Source organism: Centruroides vittatus, unplaced genomic scaffold, assembly GCF_030686945.1.
Source record: "Centruroides vittatus isolate TY-2023 unplaced genomic scaffold, ASM3068694v2 scaffold_752, whole genome shotgun sequence".
Taxonomy (NCBI): domain Eukaryota; kingdom Metazoa; phylum Arthropoda; class Arachnida; order Scorpiones; family Buthidae; genus Centruroides; species Centruroides vittatus.
Window position 1 is genome coordinate 2,882,586 of NW_027122716.1, and position 22,916 is coordinate 2,905,501.

General features: G+C 30.4%; 1 protein-coding gene across 1 annotated transcript; it reads left to right on the forward strand.

Moving 5' to 3' along the window:
- The first annotated feature begins 935 nt into the window (after positions 1-935).
- Positions 936-20,954, forward strand: LOC136989651 (all-trans retinoic acid-induced differentiation factor-like). Its single transcript, XM_067287876.1, has 7 exons — positions 936-1,236; positions 9,042-9,160; positions 9,232-9,303; positions 9,374-9,445; positions 9,529-9,626; positions 13,570-13,667; positions 20,664-20,954. The coding sequence occupies exons 1-7, from the start codon at positions 1,171-1,173 to the stop codon at positions 20,766-20,768; spliced, it is 630 nt and encodes a 209-aa protein (XP_067143977.1). The 5' UTR covers positions 936-1,170; the 3' UTR covers positions 20,769-20,954.
- The last annotated feature ends 1,962 nt before the right edge of the window (positions 20,955-22,916 follow it).

Here is a 22,916-nt window from a genome sequence, read left to right on the forward strand (position 1 = left end):
CTATATTTCCAATTAAGCAATACACAAAGCGGCAAAAATTTTGCATATATAGCCGAGCAATGTCTGCCGAATGCTGCGTGCACGTAAATTTTATTACCTCCGACTTTTCGGAATAATAATGGGAATACATGGAAACAGGCATACTTGGAAACGCCTGTTACAGAGATTGAGCCAATTAATGTTGTAAACCATAGCTCAAATAGAGTATTTTATTTATTAAACGAGTTTTGTATCAAATGCAAAGGAGTCCAGTTTTCTTACCGTTTATTATAACCACGAATGGGATGCGCGTATATTTATTGCCACGGGGAAGGTATTTATCTACTAAGTGTTGGTGGTTGAACATCATAGAAGGAGTTAATTTTAAAAAGTATATAAATAAACAATAATAATTGTTGGCACGCTGCCGTGACCGCTGCAAAGCGGTAAAGGTTTCAGCCTACCGCTCTAGAGGATCCGAGTTCGAGTCCTAGTCAGGGGTCTCAATAGCGATCTCTCACGGATGTGCGGTCTGATATTCGACCGCTTCCACTGTAGACCCGGAAAACCCACGATGGGTACGAATAAATGGTCCCGTGTTCACGACAAAGAATCAAGAGTTAGAGTTAAAAGTTAACCAATTACCATTCATTTTACTTTTGGTACGTGAATGTTTATTGGTTACTTCTAACTCAAACTCTTGATCCTTGATCGCGAATATCGGTATCAGTGTCTTCTGAGAAGAGTCAAAAATTGTATTAAAAAAATAATTGTGTGAATACACAATTATTTTTTTAATACATTTACAATACATAATACATTAATAAATGTACGTTTTAGATTATATAAAAATTTATAAATTCTAACTTTCTAAATAAATTTGAATTAATATTTAATATCGGCTTCGTTATTGACGAAAATTAAAGCCGATCATAACTATCGCCTCTAGCGGTCAACGTATGAACTTTAAAAGTAAGCAAGGCAATAATTTAATTAAGCGAAGAAGAGGATAGGTCATTACATATTGGATTTATACCTTTAAAATGTTATTGTAACTACTTAATAATGGAAGTCAAATTACATTAATTAGATATAAATATACTTAGGAATGCGATAAGAGAGTATAAGTTCTCAAAGTTGTGTACAGATAAGATATTCAGTTGTCAACCAAAAGTTAATGATACCACAACTATGAGTCAACTGTTTTATTTACTAATTATTTTTGTTAATTTATTAAATGTACGTGGATCTTCAGAAGTAAGTAAATTTCATTATATATATTTTCTTGAGATTTTATTTAAGTGCAAATAGGAAATATTTAATGTTTAAGACTGAGTTTAAAAAAGAATGAGTCAATCATATGTTGCAAACAGAGGGTAATCATTTACAACTTGTACAGGGCGACGTTTTTGAGTCACAAGTTGTAAATTACGCCTCTGAATGAGATGGTTGGGACCTTGTCGGAGCTATGGACTGTACTCGTAGGAGAAAAACGTTGATAGAACCATATACCTCTACGTGCGATTCTTTGCAAGATGCGACCCCTCGAAATCGGTCTACTTCTGGGTCGCCTGCGATTGGCAGTTGCGTCGACTGTTGCGTTTAACTATCAATATTTAGCTCGTATGACTATGCCTGCTTTGAGTAACTCGCTCGACTGTTTGTGGAATACTTGATGTTATATAGTTTCGGGGGTGTGGAGGCTTGCACTCACGCAGACACCAAGGTATGAGCAATAGCCAACACAGAGTGTGGAGAATAGACAGTATACTGATTTGTGGTAAAAACTGACCTTTGGAGGCAAATATTTCATGAAGAATTGCAAATGTCAATTTTGGATTGCAAATATAAGATGCCTTTGATTCTAAGACATATCTATACTTCAGGCAGTAAAAATGGATTTAAAAAATTCATCTTAGAATTGAGAAGATACAGTATATTAATTTTTAAACAGTTTGCATTTGTCTTAAAATTCCTTCAAGATCAAATACAATACTCAATGGTAACAAAGACAATAAAATTATGGGGTATACTATAGATTACTCCCTATGGAATTTCGTGAGTTTGGGTATATATCTGAACTCAGGGGACCGAGACGAGTTCAACGATACCCTACTTTTGGACCGGAGACGAAAAATAAAAAGTTATCATACTTTTTTCCAGCGATCGCGCGATGATAGGGAGTCGCGTCGCTCTCCGCTAAGTCGGCCTCGCTATCGCGATCGGGAGTCCCGTCGCTTGCCGTTAAAATTGCCTTTAGTAGATGTTTCCCCCTTTTTTTACTTTGTTCAAGAACTACCGTGAATCAATCACTAGTTTAGCACATGGCGGCGTGTGGTGGCGCCCATACGAGAGGTCAGTCGGGCCTCCATGTTCGTTGCCATAAGTAACATTAACCGAAATGGCGATCGCGCGATGATTGGAAGTTGCGTCGCTCTCTCCGCTCTCATATCGCGTGTTTAACGCTTCGGGAGATGACCGTAGTCCGACGTCACGGTTTGCAGACTTTAACGCAAGATGGCAATACTAGCAACTACAGTGCCGTCTGCATGAGAGCATTAAAAAAGTATGGTAACTTAAAAAGTGTGGTAACTTTTTTATTTTTCGTCTCCGGTCCAAAAATAGGGTACCGTTGAACTCGTCTCGGTCCCCGAGTTCAAATATATAATCAAAGTCCTGAAATTCCATAGGGAGTAATCTATAGTACACCCAAATTATGAAAGTTATTAGTTTTATGTGGTGGTGAAACTAGAATTGTATTAGAGGGACTACACTAAATATGCAACTAAATTTACTCCTAAACCACTGTGGATGAAGAGTCAACTGTTACATATTGTATGTATAAGGTGTTCATAAAGTAAATTAAGAACATGAAAATAGAGGGAGAATACATGTCACAGTTATGTTTAATATAACAATAATGTGAAAATTTCCAATACAAACACAAGAATTCACAATGTTATGAGATTCTGCATGATGGAAAACAGCATAAAGTGTTGAAACAGTATGTGTAGAATGAAAAACAATAGAGATATTGGTGTTTGAACAATGTGAAGGAAGTGAACCAAGACCCATAATTGTTCGTGGATGAGGGTGTGCACTTTGTTGAATTCCACTAGACAGATGCTTTTATACCCCATAGCTGACGTCACAGTAGGTTTCAGTGACAATGCTGCCAATGCATCTGTGAATTTATATGGGTCTTCCGTCGTGGGTCTTGGCTCGCTTGCTTTCCATTGTTCAAACACCAATATCTCTGTTGTTTTTTGTTCTAAACACACCATTTCAATTCTTTATGCTGTTTTCTGTCATGCAGAATCTCATGACTTTTTAAATTCCTAGTGTTTGTATTGGAAATTTTCAAATTATAGTTATATTATCCATAACTGTAACATGTGTTCTATCCCTATTTTTGTGTACTATGAGTATGTCACCTTATACTTATCCTGCAAAAGTTTCAATACATTCCTTGCTTTCTGCACTCCCACAATTGCCATTAGTTAGTCAAGTTACTTTATGACCATCCTGTACACACGTATAAGTGTATTTGTCACTTTTTCCAAGATTACATTCAAATATTTTTTCTGTAATTATTTGACTTTTCCTTCATTTACTTATTTACAAAGATAAAGGGGACAAGGGCCTACCTAGTTACAGTACTGGTTTTATACAATTTTAACTAGTAAAAAAACATTAAAGTTTGTTCTTGTTAATCAGAAAACAAATTTAGAGTAGATTACTATTTAATGCAATACTCTTTATCAGTTTTCAATAGACAAAGATCATATTTAGCTTTAAATTGTCTATAAAACAATGTATATAGATACATAGATATGATTTTTAGTTTTTTTTTTCTTTTGACATAGATAATATTTGAGAATTAAACAATAATCAGAATAATAATATGAAACAAAACAGAAGATTATATTCCAAATTAATCTTGTATAAGTATATTATATTTAACAATATAGATTGAATATATTAATTTAAAGTCAATTAAAATGTATTTCTGTAGTACATTTATGTTTATACAGTAGAATTGGCTTATTTATGGTTATAATAAACACAAATTGTTATCATTCATATCACCATTTTATCAAATATATTTTTTTCATTGTGCCATCACCAGAGCACAAATTTGACATTTTACATATTGAGACAGATAAGAAGCCTCTAAAGAAAGGTTGGTTGCACCATAAGACTTATTTTCTGAGGTGTGTAGAAAGGACAAAATGAAGAATATTGTCTCGTTAGAAAATTTATAAAAAATTTTGTAAGTTTGTTTTTAGTGTCTTGGCCATTTTATCAAAACAATAAATGTTATTACATTCCATGTATATGGACAACATAAAAATCTACTCATTCTAATAGGCATGGGTAAATCACTATTTAGAAGTTGGAATAAATATAAAAATATCATGAATAATAATCAAATAACAAATATAAAGCATCAAAAGCTTTCACAAAAATGTGCATTTTACATAAAGGATAAACATCTTAAATTAGAAGACAGTAAAGGCAGAATGGTCAGATGAACAAGACAAGCTTTTTTGGATGGAAATTAATCAAAGACAAAAATGCAATAACAAATAGTTGTATTTTATTATAAGATTTTCAATCATAATTAAATGAAATAAAATCTTATCTCTTTGATACATAATATTGATTAAACATTAATCAAATTTAACAATTGATAACAATAGACTCATTAAGTTTATCATGTTAATAACAATAGCCAACTCAAGGACTTTTACATTAAATTATAATAGATTAAATATATTATTAATTAATGTATTTTCTTAGCACAATGTTGCCGTCGAGAACATATCACACGGGAAACACTTTCAGTGGAAAATGGTTGGTTTATTGGTGTGAACGGATATGCATTTTGGGCTTAACACCCCTCTTCAGTTCTATTATTACATATTTATCAGCAAATTGATCACGGGTATTCTCTGGATTGCACTGAACTAGAATTCTGAGTAAAACTGAAACATGTCCCCTTAGTCTCGGTCGAAGTAAAAAAATCTTTTTCCTTATATAAAGACATTCTATCCTCCAAACAAGAAAACTTCACTTTTAGGAACATTGAAATGGTTACTGTTGTAAATTACAATGCTCATCTTTATGTCTAAATTGCAATAAACAATTATGTAGTTTGTAAATATAGTACATCTTGTTGGTTTTTGTCTTAATAATGCAGCATTTAAAAGCACCCAAACGAGCACTCAATCCATTCTAAAACTGCACCCAAAAATCCGAACCTTAGTCATTATGCATGAAGTACAGCCCTTGATGGAATATTAGTGATTTGTCATCTGAGAAAATTGCAAGTGGTTTTCAAGAAATTTCTGTAGTGTGCTTCTGTAAGCTTGTTTGAAAGTACATGTGTTTTTACAAGTAATTACCAAAATGTTGCACCAGATTTGATTGAGAACCTCTGTTGATAATAAGATTGAACTATTATGTAGGGAGTTGCATCTGCCCAACATGTACTGGACATGTATTATTATGAAAATGATTGATTCCATTTCTTATAAAAGTTGTCATATTTGTGAATAGTATAAAAGCTGGGAAGTTAGGATTAATAATACACTTCTATAAGAACCACTGGCAGAACTGTATTCATATAAGATAGTTATCTGGTGACAAGGCTTCTGTACACTACAAATATGACTATAGCTATTGTTTTTGCAACATTCTCCAGACAGTCACAGCAGCAACATTCATCTGCATTACTAACCTTCTTGGACTTATTTCAGGATTCTGATTTACAAAATCAAGAATTTCTTCCACTTCTTGATCATCATCTGTTGCCAGGTTGAGGTACTGAACTCCTGTATTCACATTAGGCAACAATGGATACATTCAAATGTTTTTAGTCCAAACATTCACATCCAGCGTCTGAGATCTGAGGCTTTTACACTCCAAAGCTTTTGTAGTTATATTGCTTCTTGCTGTTAGCTATATTTATTTTGCAGATTTAGACACACAAAGTCAGTATCTTTTCCATAAAATAGATGGATCAAATAATGTTCTCCTCGGTTAATTGTACTCAAGTAAAGTGTGCATTTTTCTGTATTTTTTTTTTAAGTGCATAGTCTGAGGTAAGTTCATTGGGTCTACTGTCCAAAGGGATGCAGAATACATTTTTTCAATCACTAATCCAGTTTGGTTTCCCATTAGTAAAATCACAATGTACAGAGTTTTACTTGTGTTGTTGTTTTAAACTAACTAAACATAAATCCTGTATTCATGTTGAGTGAGTTAGTACAGTGTTCTTTGGACAGAAAATAGAAAATACAGATGGAACATGCATTGCAGAATGACTATCTCAAGGATTTGATTTGCCCATGTAAATGGGATGCATTCCTATATGATATGTCCTTGAATTATCAACCACATCATTCAAATCTTTGTTTTTAATTCCATACTGGTTAAAATTAATTTTGTATTCAAAACGTTTGAAAACTTGGCATTCCATATTTGGAACGATAGTGAATCTGAAGCAGATCTTGGTAAAGGATCGAAAACATTAGTTCAATTGGTATATTTGTATCTTACTGGAAATCTAAAGGTTTAGAAGTGATATTTATATATACCGGTATTTACTCTAGAAAGTTGTAATAACTGTGATAAAACACATTTTGAATGTTAGCTCTTCGTATAACTAATCTTCCTGACCATGAGCTAAACCTGATGCTTTGAAGAAGATAAACTACTGGAAAATTTTTGAGAATTTCTACTTTACACCTTTTTCATGCTAGAATCTGTTACTAGCATATATACTAGTATCAGATTCTAGCAAAGAATTAAGTGCTCTTCATGATACGCATTTTTTCAAATATGATTGTTTTTACGTTAAAGCATTTAACTAAGGAATTAAGATCAATATCAAAAAACAAAAAAGTACCATCAAGGAAATATTTCCAGCATCATTCTTACAAAGTTTCATTACTATTGCACAAATTGTTTTTTCTCTATTCTAGGGTCTAAGGAAAAACATTTTCAAAATTTTCTCAAGTTTTGACCATAATAAATGCTTGTAATTTTGAAATCACTAAACCAAAGAGCTTTAGTAAATATTTATCTTGAAGACGTTTTCAAAGTGGTTAGAATGACATATATCTAGTTATCAGCTGATAATCTGATAATTGGTTGCCAAGTTGCAAGCCTAATGTATATCTAAGAGGATGTTTTATATGACTTTTTGGAATCTAGCTCAACAGCTATTAAAGATATGATGATCAAACCACTAAAATTGGTTAGTGTCATTAAATTGTGCTTGAACCAACTTTTGATCAATGTTGCATAAGAGCACAGGACTCTAAATGCTTGTGTTCTTAAAATTTATGCAAATTTTAATGAACCAATCAAATTTTTTTGCATATTTTTGTAAAAAAATTTGATTGGTTTGTTAAATAGGCTAATAACTTGCCATTCATTTTAACTTGCACATTTTGTAAGACCAGGTCCATTCAAATTGAACAGGTGGTTTGAGCTGGTTTGGGAATTATTTGTATTGTTTGAAATTTATTGATTCAATAGCAATAAATTTCATAAAATACAAATAATTTCCTTTGTAGTTTTGCCAAAAAAATTTCCAAATCTTATACATTATAAAATATTGTAAAAAAAAAATTATCAGGTAATTTGATTGTTTCATAAGAATATTAAAAAATCGCATGAAGAAAATTAGTAAAATGTGTATTTTTAAAAAATTCTATAAAACAATTGAGAAAAATTAGAATAATTTCATATAGATGTATAAGTTTTGAATCATTTAAAATAAACATTTCATTTTTAAGCAAAATAACCTTTACTTCAAGCTTGTGATTGGTTATATACAGGGTGTCCCATCAAAACTGCATAAACTTTGCAGAGCAAGAATCTCTACTTGGAATACATAGAAATATGACCCAAGAGCCATACCTCTATGATCCGTAGTTTTTGAGAAAAATGCGAAAACAAAAGTATGATGTCACGTCCGGTGGATGAAAAATAAGCTTTTTAGAAATACAAACACATCAGTACCTGAATACAACATTATGTTTACATAGGAAGATGCTCAAAATGACCACCATGAATAATCAAGGCATGCAAGTGCACCATAGAATGGCTGACTGCACAGAATCCAGCATTGTATTGTCTACGAAAGTGAACACAGCATGAAGACAGGCAACCAAGATGCTTTCTGTAGTAATTGGGGTTCAATATACCAATTCCTTCAGATGGCCCACAGGAAGAAATTCAAAGGTGGAAGATCTGGCAATCATGGCAGCCACACAACTGGGTCTTAATGTTCAATCCAGCTACCTGGGTATTTCATATTCAACCAATCATCTATAAACCAATGCTCCTTCTTGCTGGAACCATATGCCATGTTTTGCTGATAAGGATATGTCATTGAAGAAGTCAGTTAGTAGTACATGGAGAAATACCAAGTATGAACATACCATGAGACGTTGAGGCAACAGATATGGTCCAGTAATGTAATTTCCCAGTATGCCGATTCACCCATTTACAGACCAGTGGACCTGATGTTTCTGTGAGCTGATTGCATGAGGATTGGACTCTGGCCAACAGTCACAATAACCATGAGTGGTTATTGTGACTATTGAAGACTACAGAAAGTAATTTGGTTGCTTGTCTTCATGCTACATTCACTTTTGTGGACAATATGCTACTGGATCGTGTGCAGTCAGCCATTCTATAGTGTACGCATGCGTGCCTCTATGTTTGCAGTGGTCATTTTGAGCACTGCATATGATATCGATACTTGATATGACATTATGTAAGCACGGATGTTAGTGTTTCCAATAAAGCCTTTTTTTCATGAACTGGATGTGATATCATACTTTTGCTTTTGCATTTTTCTCAAAAACTATGGATGGTTGATGGTTGAGGTATGGTTCTTAGGTCATATTTTTATGTATTCTGAGGGATGATTCTCACTCTGCAGAGTTTAAGCAGTCTTGATGGGATACCCTGTATAAATAATATTGATAATATTGATTACATGCATATATGCATAATAATTATTTTATTATTTATAATGTTAGTGTTCTGTCAAAATTTGTGATGGAACGTCGACTGAAAAACACTTCAAAGAATTTGAACAGTATTGTAAAGATAGTCTTGTAGAAGGGCGGTGTTGTAATAGTACAAGAGGAATTATTGGGTATGTGCTGAATAGCAATTTAATTTTTTTTAATCAAATTAAATATCAAAAAATAAAATATTTATTTTCAGATTGGATCTGAGTAATTGCAGTTTAAAAACCTTAGATGATGTATTAACAAATTTTTCTGGTTTGGAATATTTGTAAGTATAATTTATTGTTATGAAATCAATATTAAATTATAAATATTCTAAACTTTTAATAATTTTTCAGAGATTTATCTGATAATCCAATACAGAATTGTTCTAAAGAATATTTTAAAGGACTCGTAAATCTCACTTTATTGTAAGGATCAACTTTTAATGTAGGAGTATTTTTTTTAATTAAGGAATTTAAAAATATTATTATTATTTTATTTATTTTTTAAGGTATTTGCCATCAAAGTGTGAATGTCCTGGAAATGTTTCTGCCTGGAATGATACAGAGGAAGGAAATTATTGTCAAGGACAAAATGATACTTGTGATGGTATTAATTTTTGATTGATTTTAAATTAATTTTAATTATAACTTAAATTAATTGCTATATCAATATAGAAAAAGAAATTAAAAATTGTTGTTTTAACATAAATATATTCTATTGAAATGATAATGGCCAAACAAACAATTTTAGGTCAATTAAATTTTTTATTCTATTTTAATCTTTTTTCCTTATCTCTTATGTAAATATTGTTTAATTCCCAAATTTCCACCAAGGGACTTCAGAGTGGTGTTTAAATGCAACTGCAATCAGATTGATATTGTGAAAACTTTTAGTACTGCATGTTGTTGGTGTCGGATCCTACAAGAAAACATTGGCATCAAGTGTATAAAGTATATGTTTTTTAATGTCATATTGTCAGTCATTTTTATGAAGAATTGTTTATCTTCAAGTTGTTCTACCATTTGTCTCTGGCTGGAATTTAAAAAAGGATAAAAGATTTAATTGACCCAAAATTGTTTGTTTGGCCATTATTTCAATATGTAAATAATCCTTGGGACTATACGATATATGAAATTATATAAATATATTCTTTATTACTGATAAATGTACAGCTTATTTGATATATCTCAACTGGGCAATGCATAATACTCAGTTACGGCTCTGGAAGTTTTATGAAGTTCAAGAGTCCCTTTTTTGTAATACTAAAAAGGTATCACTGTGTATTACCAAAAATGGTCACATATTCAACAACCAATCTGGTCCCATCACCAAGTAAATGGACTGGTCTCTGCTACTGTACATTTTTACAACTTGGACAAGATTTTTAAATGAAAAAAATAAAAATATTTATATTTTAGAATTAAGCTATCATTTAACAGTTTTATATAAAAACTTGCCATTTATCTTCCTTTCATAGTGTTTGATTACATTATTAGAATTTTGTTTGGAGAAATGGAGTAGTCTAAACACCTCAAAATAAATAGAAAAATGAACTAAAAATAATCCCCAAACAAAATAGAACAGTTTGGAATTGACTCTTTACAAACATTCTTTTCATGTTTAGTCATATGATTTTTTTATTAATCATAAATAGCAATCTTATTTGTCCAGTAAAGTTTTATATCAAATTATCTTATCATATTTTGTTTTTGATATATGAGTAAAGTTTATTCTGTTAAAATAAAATTTTCTTTGTTTATTATATCTGACACAAATTAGATTAAGCTATTGAAATTCAAAATCAAAGAAATGCTAGAAAAAAATTGGTAAGCTAGATATTTTCTTCAATATGAAAAGACATGGAAAAACTTTAATCTTCAAGTGACCTTTTTCAGGTGTTAAAGTTTATTTGAGTAAAAATGTTAAAAGAGTTTTGATGTTACTTCAGTCAGTTTCATTTACAGTAACCTTGGGAATTAGGAAAGAAATTGATTCAGTCAAAACAAAATACAAAAGATATTTCTAGTACAAAAACATGTGTTGTCTTAAATTATAAACGTGCGTAAAAACATTACATGACAAATTAAATTACATAAATGCTGTTGTGCTTTAAAAAGTATTTGTGATTGTATCAGCAACTGTTTGATAATTTTATGGCTTTTGCTTTGTATAAGCCATAAAATAAAATTAAAAGTAACCCAGTGTAATCAGGTGGTTGGCTTTAAAATTAATTGATTATGTATGAGTAAATATTAATTTTAAAAGTATTTACATTTCTATAGAAAAACACAATTATACTTATATATGTAAATATGTACGTACTTGTAAATAAATGAAGTAGTTTATTATCTTAAAAGTATATTTAACTTACTTTGCCTTTTAAATTATGAAAATGTTTATCTGTAATTATTAGCCAACTCTTCAAATGAGTTACATATATTTTTAAAATTATAAATTTAAAATATGAAGTTATATATGTTTGTCAACCTTTAAATGGAATAGAATGTATAAAATGAGTTACTTGGCAAAGATATAAAAATTACTATTAATTGAAAAATGTGTACACACACACACACACACACACAACACACATATATACAGGGTGACAATAATTAACCCGTACAAGTTTTTTGTATCGTAAATTTATTAAAGAAATGAAAATTAGCAAAACAACAGCATATAACAGTGACAATACTTTACGTATTAATCAGATATTCAGCCAGTTTCAAAGTGGACTCCTTTTGCTTTGATGCAGAGCCCCAAACGCGTTTTGAAATTCTCAGCGATGGGCCGCACTCTTCTGGAGACAGTTTGTCTCACTCCCAGCGCAAGGATTGCTTCAGCGACTCCAAACTTTCATGGCGCTTAGAACAGGCCCTGGCCTCCAAAATGGACCACACACTGTAGTCCATTGGGTTCAGATTCGGCGAGTACGGTGGCCATTCCGCAGACGAGATGAAATCGGGAAAATGAGCCTTGCACACTCCTGAGTCTTCTTCGCCCTGTGTGTCGGCGCCGAGTCCTGCTGAAACGTCCATTTCGCACTGACAAAATGCTGCTGAGCCCACAGAAGTACCACAGCCTCGAGAATGTCATGGTGGTACACATCTTGATTGATTTTGGCCCCTTGATCGACGAAAACAAGGGGTGTCTTGCCGCTCGCACAAATTCCGCCCCAAACCATGACTGACATTGGATTTTGTGATGTTCGATGACGACTGAGCTTCCAGGAGCCCCCGCGGACCAGTTCCTGTCGTTTTGATGGTTGTACGGAGAAAAGCTTGTCATCTGTGAAGAGAATGCACTCCCATTGTCGACCTGCGGCCCGACGCTTGAGTTAACGGGATCTTTGGAGTCTCACGCACTTGTTTTCATCGGTGAGGAGCTGAACCTTTTGGAACTTGTAGGGCTTGAGTACGAGTTCCTTTTTCGCCATTAACCGCACCGATTCGCGATTGATTCTGATCTCACGAGCAATTTTTCTCATGGAGACCTTCGCATGTCAGTCAACTCGCTTTGTGATGATCTTGCGGTTCCTAGACGTGTTGACAGTGTGCTTTCTTCCGCGTCCGGGACGGTCACCATTGTGGCCAAGCTCCTTGAATTGCTGAACTGCATCTGAGACTGTCATTTTTGGAACACCGAGCAGACGAACAATTTCACATTGATGCTTTCCTTGCCGGAATAGCTCCAAAATTGCACAACATTTGTTCGACACCATTAAAAAAATAAAGAACTAACCCTTATTACATCGAAAGTACATCTACACGGGCAGGAAATCATGGAGAATTAAACAATAGTATGTAAAAGTTCAGGTGCAGCATTGCTACAAACTTTGTACGGGTTAATTATTGTCACCCTGTATATATATATCTATATAGTAATTTATATATGATTCAATTCTAAAGTGTGCCAAGCCCAAATTTTACATTTTTTTTTTTTTTTTTTTTTTTTTTTTTTTTTTTTTTTTTTTGAAAATTAAATTTTTATACAATTTTCTATAACTTTAAAGATTCATAGAACATTAACAAATTTGATTTTCAAAATCCTGAACCATAAGTTAATAGAATAATGAAATAGGATTCTAACATAAAACACTATTTGGTTATATCTGATTCTATTTTCAAGAATTATTGGAAAAGGATTTTTCTATAGAAAAATCGTTAAATTTTTAATGCTATCTGCTGGAGATCAAATACATAACCAAAGTGGTTACAATCAGCCCTAAGATTAAAAGAAAATCTTACTATATTATATAATGCATGTTCTTTCATGTTTCAATATATTTCTTATACAGATTTATCAATACTTATATGAATTTTCTGGGATATTAAAATGTTTAAGTAGTATTTTTTTTCTCATTGTCAATTTGATGATCATCCAGGAACCATTTACTGCATAACTGAGCATTAAATGTGTGTATTTTATTTATTGTACATGAAATAAATGCTTTTTCATTTTTACATTATAAGTATTTGAAATACAACATAAAGTATTTAAATTAAAATGATTGAAAATAAATTTATTTAAATTACAAAATATTTTTCAGTGTATTGCTCTGAAAATGGACAATGTATTCATGATGGCCCTGGTTTAGCAATTTGTCAATGTCTACCAGGTTATTATAGTTATAGATGTATGAGAGAGGTAGGTACAAGTTTTATATTCTGAAATTGAATTTAGATTTATTTTAAATTATTCTATAATACTTAATAAACAAATTGCTAAATTATGTAATTATAAGTGTTCTATACAGTTGCAAAGTTGTACGTTATTACTCATTTATTAATGATAGACAGTTAAAGTCAAAGGACTACTGAATTATATCACGCTGTATTACTACCACTATTATTAAATGATAATTGTCAAACAATACCAAATTACTTAATATATAATTAACAGTAATAGTAATACAGCCAGTTATAATTTGACAATCCTTTGGCTTTAATACATAACAATTAGGTTTGGATGTTTATATCAGATAGTTCATTTGAAAAATGAAAGTGGCACATGTAAACTGAGAATGAATTAAATCCTTTGCTTTGAGTTACACAATTTTAATACAGTAGAGCATCGATTATCCGACCTCCGATCAACCGTAACATCGGTTAACCGACCGTGTTCTAGTCGGCAAATTCAAATGTCCACTAGTGATATGGCGCTACAATATTTGGTTATGTCTTGGCTACTTTAATATTATTTTTGCTAATTTTTGCGTGTTTTAGCTGGAAACACCGGCTCCACCGTGAAAAGGAGGCCAGTATTTAAACCAGGCTTAATTTTCTATTTTTTCTTTATTTCTGTATTTATTTTATGCAAAATAAAGAAATAATTTAATGACGATTATTATTTTTAAAAAAAATTTTGTTAAGCTTAACATCAATGAAAATTCAACACAAAGTAGGTTAATAGAGATATACTAATATGCTTATTACATAGGATACACTAATATACTAATACACTACACTAATAATGTATTTTTTCATACTTTTCAGTTATCCGTTTTTTCAATTATCCGACCAACCCCAGTCCCCAATTGAGTCGGATAATTGATGCTCTACTGTATTACAGTAGAGCATCAATTATCGATTTATCCAAAAGCCAATCAACCAAAACCTCTGTTAACCAAAAGCGTTCCAGTAGAACTGTGTTGCGCTGAATCGAACATTTTTGATACCAGATTAACTTCCAAAATATAATTTTTTTGTTTTTATATTTTTCAATATATTTATTTTGTTTGTACAAAATAAATAAATAATTTTTAACGATACAATAGCCACGATTATTATTTTAAAAAATTTACGTTAGGCTTAACATCGACGAAAATTCAAAGCGACATGCGACAAAGAAAAATTTCAACACGGGATAGGTTAATATATTTTTTTGTACAAAATCAGTTATCCGAAAAATAAGTTATCCAAACAACCCCAGTCCCCAATTGATTCGGATAAACGACGCTCTACTGTATTTATCAAGAACTTTCAATTCCTTTATGCTTAATGCTATTTTTAGGTCAAAAAGTACTAAATAGTTTATATGTCAAGTTAATTTATCATTCGTTACATTCTATATATAAATACTTAAAAGGATTTTTACAACAGCTTGTCTTGTAACTTAAAATAACTAATATGGAAATTGAGAAATTACATACATAATTTCTCAATTCTGAATTTCCATATTAGTTATTTTAAGTTGAAAGGATTTTTACTTTAATCTAATTTGCTTGAATTAAGCATTTTTTGCTTTTTAAGATACAGGGAAAAAAGTTCAAATTACAAATATTTTTACATATACAATTCTTGATTCCAATTTGAAATATCTGTCATGATGTGTCACATCATAAATTTAATTTTTGTTTTTGGATTAGGATAATAATTGCAATCCTGTTTCATGTTAGGGCTGTTATTTTTATAATAATATTTCACTATAATTGTTTATAATCATTCAATTTTCAAAATCTGTCACACTGTCACATCTTTTTATAGAAAAAAACTGCTAAAACTTCTATGTATTTTTTCTTCTAAGTTTTGAATGTTTTTCTAGTTTTCAATGAATAAAAAGATGTTATTGATGAAACTAATATCTCAAATACCACAGTAGAGATAATAGAGACTTATCATACTGCTAATGCCATTAGCAGTGTGATAAGTATCTGTTATCTCTACTATGGTATTTGAGATATTTGTTTCAACAATTTTCAAAAGAAGATGCTTTTTTATAATAGTTGTTATTGATATTATTTAAAATTTTATTAAAGTCAGTGGAGTGGCAATTATTAGATTTTATACTATTAATTTAGTATATACATACAATTCATAGATATAATTCTGTAACATAAATATAAATTTTTGATTTATTCTGATTTTTTGTCTGTGTTTTGTTCCAAAACTATGCATTTGATAATGTAATCCTCTATGCATGTCCATGATTTAACATTTATTATATTTTATATATCAGTAAATTTTGCATATTTTATGTACTTTAGGTTGTTACTTTTTAATCAGATATAAAGTTTGCAATAAAATAATTTTAATATCACAAGAATTGAAAAAATGTCTAATACTGAAATAAAAATGATTATAATTTAAATATTAAAATTGTCAGTTTTAGATTAGGTTATGTTATTAAAATGATTGCATATGTTAATGCAATTATTTTAATGTGAGATAAGCAGAGGGTCAGGGGGAACCTCGCTGACCACTTACGCTGCACGGGTTGGTAAAACCGGACCTCGTTGTCGTTGGATGGCTAGGAGGGCAAAAAGTGAGTGGGGAGGTGCGTCAGTAAGTCGACAGGCGTCCTTCCTTTGACAAAAGACAGGTTTTACGAATAACAATAAAGGTTTATTAAATAACAAAAGCGAACATACAATAAAGATATAAAGATAACTACTGCTAAAATGCGGATAAAATATCCCTATCGCTAACTGCGATCTAACCAATAAGTGGTCACGTGCCTAACTTCTAGGGGGAGAGAGTTTACAAAGTCGATATACCTTAATATGTGGTCTGATGACTGTATGTGACGACTTCCTGGACTATGGAAGCTGGATCCGTCTTATGTCCGGGACTGGAGACACTGGATTCAGACCTTCCTGGACGATCGCTCTCTTTCCAGAGTCGATCGGGTTTTTATACCATTGTTGTTGGCACTGAGCCAGTCTATTATTCAGTGCTCGATGACTAATTTGCTGACTTGCGATGACGGACTTTTGTTTTCTCTTTCTGATCTGATCGCAATGACTTGGATTTTTGTTTTCTCTTTCTGATCGGATCAGATGTGTAATCAACATCCGATCAATTTCCTATTGAACTTGCGGGTCATGAACCCCTTTTTAACTCTCGAATTTACACCCTGAAAACCTGCGGGCTCACATCAATAACCTAACCTAATACAATTACTTTTTTAATAATTCATGTTTTTTATGAGTGATTGGTATAAATGTATTTACTGTATTTTGAATGTAATTGATTTATTATAATTTATTTCATATTAATAAATTATCGCACTTATGGAACACTAAAACTGAAAGCATTTCTTGTATTAGGAAATTGGACTATTGAAGTATTGAAACCAAAACTGTCTATTCAAATAAGTTATATAGAAATTAAATGATAAGTCTTCTAATGTTAAAATGAATAAACTAGGGCATCACACAACTTTGTTGTATCATGGTAGAATTGAGGCAGAACTAAAAAGAAAGACATGATCCTTACACTTGCTCACTTGCACATCCTTATACTTGCTTGGCACAGACTGGCAATCCTTGCACCTGAGCTACAGAGACTTATTTCAAAAACGAAGTCAAGGATCTCCATTTTTTATTAGAGTTTTGAATTCTCATTTGATTAATGGAAAATGGCAAAGTTTAATCAAAATTGGTCAATCAAATCTTGAGAATGAACACAGTTCCGTAAGCCATATATAAGAGGCTTTGTAACACACTGCCTCAATTAATATACTATGAAGAATCACAAAATGTATAAATGTTGTGAGATACAAATTTATTTATTGTAAACATATTGTTCAAGATAAACTACATCTTAAACTTTATAACCATTACACACAGATAAACTACTATCATTATTTCTAAATTTTCCAGCTAACAATGTTGAAGCAAAGTACTATCAATGCAGATATATAATTTTTCAAAAACAAAATTTGTTTTTTAAACTTATTTTTATAAATAACTCAAGGAAAAAGTTGTACATTAATTATTTATAGGTTGGATTTTATTAGTACTTTTGTGTAATTATTATTTTAAAATAGAAAATATGATGGGATTAATGGAAGTACAGTAGAGTCGTTAATCCAAACCCCGGTAATCCGAATCGCCGGTTATCCAAACAATTTTCAGTCGGACTGTGTCATGCTGAATCGAACGTTTTTGGTACTAGATTTACTTCTAAATTATAATTTTCATGTTTTTATATTCTTTAATATATTTATTTTCTTTGTACAAAATAAAGAAATAATTTTTAATGATACAATAGCCTCAATTATTATTATAAAAATTTTCGTTAGGCTTAAAATTGACGAAAATTCAACACGAAGCGACACGCAATGGAGAAATATTCAACACAAAGCGACACTCAACAGAGGAAAATTTGAACATCGGACAGGTTAATATATTTTTTCCTACATAATCAGTTATCCGAACAAATCACTAATCCGAACAACTCCAGTCCCCAATTGATTCGGATTAACGACTCTCTACTGTATTTCAGTAAGACAATAATATCAACTTTTTCTCTTTGAAGTATCATCATTGTCATTATTTATAATTATACAAAAAAAATTTTTTTTTCATTCTTTTAATGCAGTTTTAAAAAGTGCAATTTCTTAATATATTTAAAAAAAAAATCAATTCTGGTGTTTGAATAGTAAGTATTACTAGTACAATCGATATAACATACAAATTAAACCAAATTCCAGTAAAAATATTGCTTTTTTTACTGGAATTTGGAAAAGTAAGAAACTTTACCAAATGTTTTCAAACATTTGATAAATCTTACTTTTTTTTAATGTTTTATAAACGTTACCAAAGATGATGAAAATGTTTCTAATAAACATTTTCATCAGCGTTGTTTGTAATCATTTGTTTGTTACAAATGTTTTCATCAGCTTTCAACTAGCATTTGGTTTTTATTTGGGTGTTGTTTATAATTATTGAGTTTGTTATGGTGGTTGTATTATGCAATAGATAAATATATTTTAAAGTGTATTTAAGGATTTACTGTATAAATATTTCAAAAAATTCTGATAAATATGTGCTTCATTCTTTACTTTCTGCAGTATATTTTATTTTGTTCATAAAATATGTCCAAAATTTGAAAATCTGACTCCAGTTCAGTTTTTATATTAGATTATGACATTAAATCTAATATATGTTTCATAAATTAAATCATTTAATGGAAATATATAATTAATCATCATAATCTTTCTGAGTAATAGTTTTTTTCATCTCTCAAAACTGAAACAAAAATCGAAATATAAATACTTATGTTTGTGTAATTTTTACCTTATTCTTTATCACTTTTAATATTTAAAATAAATGAGATGTAACTATTAAGTATTTCTATTAAAGAATTAATAAGTATAAGTTTTTGATGTATCAGTTTATTCTAGAGCTTTCTATTTATGCTTATAGTTAAATATTAATAAAAATTTAAGAGAATTATTAAAACTTTGTATTAAATTTTTGAGCTATATTTCTATTAATTACAAAATTTGATTAAACTGAAGAATAAATATCTGCTTCAGTTTTTGAGGATTTTTCCATAGAAAAAGCATTATATTTTTAATGCCATCTGCTGGAGATTGCAATCAGCCTAAATATGTATTTATATATATTTTTTAAAATGAAAGCAACTGCAAAAGAACTAAAAATTTAAACGTTTTTCCTTTCCAAAGAGCTAGTTATTTCTTTAAAATCAGTTAACCAAGAGAGAGAATGAGATTTTAAATTATCTAGTTCCAAAGAGGACAATAAAAAAATGAAATTATTGAAAAAGTAATAATAAAATTTCATTTTGATACTAGAGTACACAGGCAACATTAAACAAGATGAAAATTAAATCGTGAAATAAAGACGGTGGTGTCACATGATAGGATTTGGATCTTGCAAGGTCTCAATCCATTAATCACTTACTAACTTTATCACATACTATGGAGGCTTCGCTCTCTGTTAAGTTCACTCACCCACTTGTTTTTATATTTATTTTTGAACATATATTTAAATGATTATAATATGTTCAATTTTTTGTTCAAAAATTTAAAGATTTGTTAATAGAATTTGTTGATAAGCTACACTTAGGTTTTGTCTCCTTAGTCCAAATATAGACTATTTATAAAAAAAAGTTTCATTGATTCCTGGTGCTGTTGACAATTTTACATATATGGAACAGATATGTACATTTCCATTCCATATATTATTTGAGAGTTTTGTGAAGTGTTCTCTGTAATGTTTTTTAGTGGTACGAGAATGTCTTTAAAAATTTTTCAAATTATTCAAAGATGAAAAAATTATTTTATTCCTTGCAGTGATGTAGACAATGTAGAGATACATTTGATTCATGAAATTGTGTTACAGCTGTTGTTAATTTAAATACAAAGTTTATGGTGTTACAATATAAAAAATTAAGTTAATGTTGCTGACAAGTATATCAGATGGACCAAAAAATTATCTGTTATGGCAGAACAATTTGTCAATGTTAACATAGATAAAGTGTTTAATCGGTGTGCTAAATACTGGAAAATTGTTGTTTGTATCTTACTTACAATTAATGGATTGGATTGTACAATTCGTTTCAAATATTTTCCCTTACGTGCAATCCAAATGTAAAAAACGCCGATGATAATATTTTGAGAGGTGTTAAAGAACAAGAAGAATCTTTCAAGTGTTATATAACAATCTAATATACTAGTTTCTTCAATGTTAAACCAAACCGCTTAACTTTCTAATTGATATAATAGTTTAAAATAAATTTTGCTACTTACTGTTAAAGAATTCTACCAACTGTTCTTTATATCAGATGTTTTTCACATGATGTAAAGAACAGAATTTATATCTTTCATATAAATCAATTATTTTCTTAAATACAGTAGTATAAAATATAAATAATTAAATTTTTTATTCGACAGGGTAAATTTCCGTATGCCATATTTACATCACTTATGATTACATTGACGGCACTACTGTCTGCCTCATTGTGGTATTTCTTGAGAAAAAATGCTAAATTCAACTAGCAATTTCCGTCACACAACATCTTATGTATATATATATGTATTAATCAGGATATATTTTAATTATAATATATTTATTTTTGTATAAAAGATGTAAATTTACATTGACCAAAAAATGATCATTGTGTGTTAAATTTTTAATAAATTATATTAAAAATTTTTTCATAAATAAAATCAATTATCAACTTATTCAATATTTTATGAAATCATTACTTAAAAATATATTATAGGATAAACATTAACTATAATTAAACAAATAAAAATCAAGTGACATTTAAGAAAGTAACATTATAAAAACTGTTATATGAGAATGAAGTTATCTGGAATGAATGAAATACTCATTTTGTGATTTCAAAAAAGGTCATAAAAAAAGTCATAATTAGACTACTGTTTTTGAATATTGAAGATCCTCCTCTCTGAACTTACACAGTTTTATTATTAAAGTGTGCACTTTATATATCCTAGGAGGAATAAAGACAACTCAATTATCTTCAGCCAACCTATTATAATAAAATGAAAATTTCAAGATGATTCAAAAGAAATTTTTTTTTTCATTAAATTATAATTAGTTTTTTACTCATCAATACCATAGAAAAATGTCTTCCATTTCAGAATTTTTCGTTAAAAAAATAAAATAAATTAAAGTTTAAAGAGAAGAATTTTCAATATAATTTAATACATTTTACTACCAGTGAAGGTGACGAATTACTTAGCGAAATTCAGCGTACGTGCCTGAATTTTCATTGTTAAAATTCAAAATATTCAAATTACACACGTTTTATTTCACCGCTAATCTTCGAGATCCAATTAAAAGAATCTTAAAATCCTTTATTGTTGTTTTCGTTATTCGATTACAACTTTCTGTTTATTAAAATTATGTACAGTACGTATTACATTTTATATAATTTAACGGTTAAATTTATTTTAATTAAGGAATGTAACGATAGAAATCCATAAAATTCAAAAGACGTTAACTTTTTGTTTATTATTTATAACTCAGTTTGTTGTCATAACAACAATTTAAAATAATTAGAAATGAGAATTCCGTTATCATCAGTTTTATTAAAGTAACTGTGCTATTGTTTTAAATAATAAATGACAGACCGTCGAAAAGCAAATGGCTGAAAAAAATCCAGCAAGAGCTACAAATTTCGAAAAGTTTGTCGTTTGTGACAAAAGGAAATATTAGCACTGAGATTTATATTAATGAACGTCTAAAAGTCTTATTTTTTTAGGAAATCGTGGTGGCCGTACTTTGTTTTTGACAGATTTGGCAACAATACGCTGCAAAATCCACAAGAAGTTGGCTGGAAAAGTACGGAGTCCATACGAATCCACCAAAAGTACCACAATGCCGACCAATAGAAAGATTTTGGTCTCTTGTAAAAAGTAAACTAAAAACAACAGAAAAAACAGCAAAAGACATAAAGATTTTTCTTTGAAATGGAAAAGATTGAAGGAAATAATATCAAAAATCTTATGAAGAGAATTCCAAAGAAACTTCAAAAGGAATGGAGCAAAACTTAAATGTTATAATTAAAGTACTTTGGAAAAATATGTACGGAATTATATAACGATCTCTTTTGAGGAATTACAATACTCTCGATGATCAGGCCATAGTGCCAGATTAATTAAGGCGTGACCTGCGCCCTGCGGTACCGATTCTTTTCGGAAGCGGGCAATCAATAATATGGAGTGCTGAAGTGTAATACTGTACACAGAAATGAAATCCCTAGGAAACAGTATATGTGACACGACAATTTCATGTAAACGGAAGCGCATAGGCAATTATACTGGAGAGAATCCTGGATACTCGAGTGCCGGATTAGTGAAAGGACTGAATTAGACAGCAGTTAAATTTGCTTCACAGTGTCTTCTACCAAATAAGACATTTATGAGAGAAAATGTTGGTACTCCTGTCGTATATGTTATCTTAATATTGGATTATAAAAATAGCGGATTTTCCTTCATTTTACGCGCACAGTTTGTGAAATATTTGATTGTGTAAAGCAAATACTTGATCCCACTTGCAAGTTTTCGGTGTTAGAAGCTAGTGGTGAGCCAATTACTATGGAAACAATTCCACATCTCATTCTGAAGTGTCGAATATTTGCCATTTTTTGATAGTAAATAATAATTAATATATGACAG